This window comes from Elgaria multicarinata, chromosome 2, assembly GCF_023053635.1.
Source record: "Elgaria multicarinata webbii isolate HBS135686 ecotype San Diego chromosome 2, rElgMul1.1.pri, whole genome shotgun sequence".
NCBI classification, from domain to species: Eukaryota; Metazoa; Chordata; class Lepidosauria; order Squamata; family Anguidae; genus Elgaria; species Elgaria multicarinata.
In genome coordinates this window covers 169,595,923-169,601,922 of record NC_086172.1, presented here as the reverse complement: position 1 = coordinate 169,601,922, position 6,000 = coordinate 169,595,923, and the positions used below count along the sequence as shown (strand labels likewise).

At 43.6% G+C, this 6,000-nt stretch overlaps 1 protein-coding gene across 1 annotated transcript in view; it reads right to left on the bottom strand.

Moving 5' to 3' along the window:
* The window catches only part of AKT1 (AKT serine/threonine kinase 1), a 150,683-nt gene continuing 144,683 nt past the window's right edge, over positions 1-6,000 (bottom strand). Inside the window, exon 14 of the mRNA XM_063118146.1 lies at positions 1-2,119. Coding sequence (XP_062974216.1) covers positions 2,040-2,119 — 80 coding nt within the window. The 3' untranslated portion in view covers positions 1-2,039. The remainder of the gene's footprint in view (positions 2,120-6,000) is intronic.

Sequence of the window (6,000 nt, the reverse complement as noted above, 5' to 3'; positions counted from 1 at the left end):
TAACTTGTTAAAGCACATTTTATTGAAGTATTTTTGAGGGAAACTTTCATATCGTTAAGTAAAAATGCTAGAGTTGAATGTTGTAAAAAAACAAGACAAACACACAACAATAGGTTTTCATGTAGAGGGAAAGTGGAGGATATTTTAAATACATTCCCTTTCAAATTAAAAAAAAATGTTAAGGAACTGCAGTATAGCTCATCAATTTTATACAAATAAGAGAACAGAAACAAAAGCATATCTAAAAGAACATAAAGCCACAACAGAATAAACTCGTTTGCATTGCAAGAGAGAGCTTACAATCTTGGCCCGTGTCAAAGGCAAACAATTTTTGTCACAAATGTTTGGCAGATCCAGAATGATGTGGCTATGAAAATATAAAACAAGGTGATAAGAGGAAAAATAAGCATGGAAGGAAATAATATAATCAGTTTTTGAACACAATCCTTTCTTGAACACATGAAGTTTCACCTTAAGGTGCAATCCTATATATGTTTAGACAGAAAAAAGAAGTCTGACAACTCCCAGCCAGGGAGTTTCTTTTCTGTCTAAACATGCATAGGATTGCACCCTTACTTTTCTTACTTTTTTCTTTTTTTACACATAGCTGCTGCAACCACTGGAGTTTCCTCCCAACGTAAGTAGTATCCATCAAGTCTCTCTTCCACCACCACCCCCCTCTGCCCCCATAACTTTTAAAAACGTACACTGGAGAGTGAAAAACACACAGATGTGATCTCAACATGCATGGCTTGATGCCATTTTAAAACTGTCTCTGTAAATAATAAACAAGGCCAACCGCTTCAGTGCTGAAAATGTGGCTGTTAACAACTAGTTTGGTAAGACATTTCATCGCTTCAAGGGTGTTGTGCGTTTTTTGTTTCTTAATACATAGAAATGCGTCCCTACCCGCTGGTCAGTTTTTGAAACGATAAAGCAACCTTTCCCAAGCCAGTGCCTTCCAGATGTGTTGGACTGCAAGTCCCAGAATTCCCAGCAGGGATGGGAGGTACGGTCTAACACATCTGGAATGCAGCCGGTTGGGGAAGATTGCTATAAGACATTTTCAGCTGCAGCTGCTAACATGGCTGGTTCGTTTCTCAAAGGCACGGCGACCAGGAAACTCTCTGGGGCAGGAATAAGTGAGAACTCTTCGGCAGAGCAGTGATCGTACTTAAGTTCCATTTGTTTCAACGGGGCTTATACAAGAGAAATTGGCCATGGATGCCTGCCAGAACTTGGCAAAGCCAACCCAAGCCAAATATATACTCAAATGGAATAATTAAATGGACTGTCTTCAGTGGAGTTACTTCTCAGTGTAATAATTTCGAAACCAACCAGATTCCATTCAGCTCCTTTCGATAGGTACTATCTTGTAGCAGATGTAGTAATGTAAGTCTCCCTCTTTTATTTTTTTTTTTACCTCACTGAAGCCATTAATGCCATTCCCATAACTGGTTTCTTAGAGTCCCCAACGTTATTGCTGCTGCCCAAATGGAGGTCGAACCTTTGCATCTCCAGAGTTCGTTCAGTTTTTTGTTTGCTGTTGCTCGGATTATTGCACTAAAGTGTCTCTCATCGTAAATAAATCTAATTGTTCAGAGTGCAGGTTCTCTACTTACATAATGAACTGTATGGAATAAATAAAAAATGACGAAGAGCTTTTGTTTTTTTTAATGGTCAATGGTGCTGGCTATGTTGAAAACCTTAAACTTCTGGAAAGAAAACAGTTTGGTGCATATTCTTAAAAACCTAAAATGCCTTTTTTTTTTTTTCAGAAGAAAAAGCTTTTAAATTTTAATAAGGTTTAAGAATGGATTCTTGTCTTCCTTCTCAAAATTGCACCAGAGATTCCGACTCAAAAATGCATCAGGATTGTTTTAAATACACAGCCTGTGAGGCCTCCTACAAATTCAACTAAACCGTAGTACAAACATAGTTTGTAATTCATGTATCATAGAGAGTTCTCTAGTGTCCGTCGAAATTAAAGGTCCCCAAAATGCAGTCTGATTGGTTGCTGTAAATGGACAAGCGAAACATTAAGCCGTTCCACTGGCGGAATAAGAGAATTGAGGAAAATGTGGTCGTCGCTCGTTATCGACACAATCCATGCTGTCATCTGGAAGCAGAAAGAAAGAAGTGTTACATTAGTTCTACCGCACTATCCGTTCACACAGGGCGTTTTGGCAGGGGTGGGCGGATTCCAGGCATGCGGAATGTATCCTGACATTCGTCTATTGTTTCCCCTTGCAAAAGACATTGGCTGGGTTCAAACAACACGATAGTCAACGGTAGGGTAATAAATAAATCAACTAGACAGCTGTTTATCTAGGGGGTTCTCCCCACGCAACATGATAATCATCAACCATGGAGTGGATTAAGATCAGCGTTGAGCTGACTATTAGACTCACTCATCCCCTGTCCTCTCACCGCCTCAGTCCTCCCGCTAGTATCCCATGAGCCACTGCTGCTGAAAATCTATCCTGCCAGCTGGACTAGAGCGGCAGCCACTGCTTTGGCTGCTCTTGTTGTTGTTGTTGTTGTTGTTGTTGTTGTTGTTGTTATTATTATTATTATTAATTTATATAGCACCATCAATGTACATGGTGCTGTACAGAGTAAAACAGTAAATAGCAAGACCCTGCCGCATAGGCTTACAATCTAATAAATCATAGTAAAGCAATGAGGAAGGGAAGAGAATGCAAACAGGCACAGGGTAGGGTAGAACTAACAGTATAAAGTCCAAGCAACATCAAGTTTTAAAGGCTTTAGGAAAAAGAAAAGTTTTTAGCTGAGCTTTAAAAGCTGCGATTGAACTTGTGGATCTCAGATGTTCTGGAAGAGCGTTCCAGGCGTAAGGGGCAGCAGAGGAAAATGGACGAAGCCGAGCAAGGGAAGTAGAGGCCCTTGGGCAGGCGAGAAACATGGCATCAGAGGAGCGAAGAGCACGAGCGGGGCAATAGTGTGAGATGCCTTGCGACTCTGTGGCTAACGAAATAACCAACAGTGGCTGAGGAAATATCCAACAGTGCCCTCCACGCAACACGATAACAATGGTGGTTCAAATAGCCAACTCCGCACAGCATTGGTCATTTGCGTTATTTTGGCCAAATAACCAACCGCTGGTTAAAAAACTCCCACCATACAACATGATAACCCATGATGGGTTAAATAACCAACCATCTACTATTTAAACCACGATTAATTATTGTGTTGTCTGAACCCAGTCATTCACTTAGAATTAAAGGATTCTGAACCAGAGATTTAGGGTTAGGGTTAGGGATGCCGATAAAATCACACACCTACTGTCAAATACTTTAAGGCCTGTTATAAGCACAGCAAGATTTGCAGTAAAAGCAGCCCAGATCAGAAGAGACTTAGGGGCCAGCTGCTTTGCTTAATAATCCTGTGCTTATAAACATCTTTGCTCCCCCTTTGAAGGTATATATTAACTATAATTTTAAACATATGTATTATATCTTGTGTGATAAGTGGGCTTCATCGTCTCATTGGAAATACTCTATAGACTGCATAATTTGACGTGGTTTTTTTTTTCTCCCTCTCCTTCTTTCCAGAGGACCTTTTCTTCTGTCGCCCCCAGATTGTGGAATGGCCTGCCGGAGGAGATTCGTAAAATTAACTCTCTGTGTGATTTTAAGGCAGCTTTAAAGACTAGCCTTTTCCGGCAGGCCTATCCAGATCAATGTTAAATCATGAATTTTTAAGATGTATTGATTCCTGTTCTAATGTTGTTCTCCATCTCGATCCAAGGGAGAGGCGGGTAAGAAATAAAATTATTATTATTATTATTATTATTATTATTATTATTATTATTATTATTATTATTATTGTAACTGTGGCTAAAACCTACATAGGTTGCCTAATAAACATATTCTGACTATTCTGTTCTGAGTACCAGGAGCAGAACTCACAGTCCTTCCACACACAAAAATCCATTCTGTAGTTACTCCAAACTAGGGATGTGCTCCGCTTCTAATCGGACCGGCGAATTAGAAGCGGAGCGGGGGGCTTCGCCTGCCCTTAAGGCAGAGGCGAAGAGGATTGGGGGGCCGGCGGAGCGTGGCGAAGAGGATCGAGGTGAAGGTGGATCCTTCGCCTCGATCCGGAGCTCCGCCGGAAAGGTAAGTGGGGTTTACCGGGCCCTGCCGCTGTCGCTGTCGCCCATGCAGCGACAGCGGCAGGGCCCAGTAACCCCCTCCCGCCCTCCTCTCCCTTACCTGCCTCTGTCCGCGGTCCGTCGGCGTCTTCAATTGAGCCCACGGTTCAACCAGGAAGTCTGGGCCGCTTGCGGCCCAGACTTCCTGGTTGAACCGCCGGCTCAATTGAAGATGCCGACGGACCGCGGACGGAGGCAGGTAAGGCCCCCCTCCCCCTTGGTCCCTTACCGGGCTCTGCCGCCGTCGCCGCACGGGCGGCGATGGCGGCAGGGCCCGGTAAACCTCCCACCCTCCTCTCCCGGCCTTACCTGGCACCACTCCCCTCCATTGCAGAGCTCCGATTCGGAGCCGGAGCTCCGCGGCGAAGAGGAGCGGAGTATGAGCAGAGCGGCGCGGAGCGGGCTGACCCGAAATTTTCGGATCAGCCCGTGGGGCGGAGCGGGGGATCCATGCACACCCCTTCTCCAAACTCTCCGTTTGGGTAGTATAATTTTGCTGTTGGTTATTGTTAAATGCTCCAAATCCTTGCCAGGTCTACCGTAGGTCACCCAATGATGTACCAATGGATCCAGATCCACCTTCTCCCCATTGCATCTTTACAGGGTAACTCTACTAAACCCACAGAACAAAAAGACAGCTCCCTGCCCCAAGGAGTTTACAATCCACATTCCGTCATGTCAAGAACAGAAAGGAGCTAGGGTGGAAAGGGAGAGAGAAAGGTAATAGTGGTAACTATGCGTGCCTAAGTATCTTGTTTCAATTGCAAGAGAGGATTAAGAAGTTAAACCAGAAAATTCACAGGTATTGAGGAGGGAAGTGTGGACTTGTTCTTGTTATGTTAGCAGTGCAAATTATTGCAATACCCTCCAAAAAAAAAACCTACAGTGCAGCCTTCCCTGACCAGATATGTTGGACTACAAATCCCAGAATCCCCTAGCATCTGTAGTGTTCCTGTGTTGCGTATCAGTCCACAGTAATGTTTTTGGTTTAAATGTGCCTTACTGCACAGCTAGGTGATTAATGGTGATCTAAACTACTCATTGAATAGGAACCAGTGTTTATGTCTGTAGGCAAAAAAGGTGCGGGGGCTTTTTGCTGCCTAATCAATTGCATGGCTCACCCAGACGCTTTTCCAGCCAATCCTAAGTATATGGGAGGGGGTTTCCTCTCCCTCTCTTATTCTGCATTAATTATTGCAAAATGCTAAGCATGGTTACTTGGAAGTTTATCTGTAACTATAAGACATGCACTCTTCTTCTGTCACTATAATGGCAGTGGCTCTCCTAAAAAATGTAATTTTGTAAGGATGCTGAGAATTTTCATTTAGAGATCCCTCCCCCTCCTCCCAACTACAATTCCCTGGGGAGAGGGAATGACAAGTCAAAACCTGTAGTATAATCATTGTGCCTTCAGTGTACTTTGGATTGCAGCTTTATTCGCAATGATCAAGGGGCTGGAGCATCTCCCCTTTGAGGGAAGGTTACATCAACTGGGATTGTTCAGCTTGGAATAAAAGGAGGCTGAGGGGAGACATGAGAGAGGTGTACAAAATAATGCCTGGTGTGGAGAAGGTGGATAGGGAGACATTTCTCTCTCTCTCCCATAATACTAAAACCCAGGGTCATCCCATGAAGCTGACTGGTGGGAGATTCAGGACAAATAAAAGGAAGGATTTCTTCACACAGCCCATAGTTAAACTATGGAACTCGCTACCGTAAGACGTAGTGATGGCCACCAATTTGGATGGTGTTAAAAGGGGGTTGGATAAATTTCTGAAGGCGAAGGCTATCAATGGCTACTAGTCCTGATGGCTAAGTGCAAT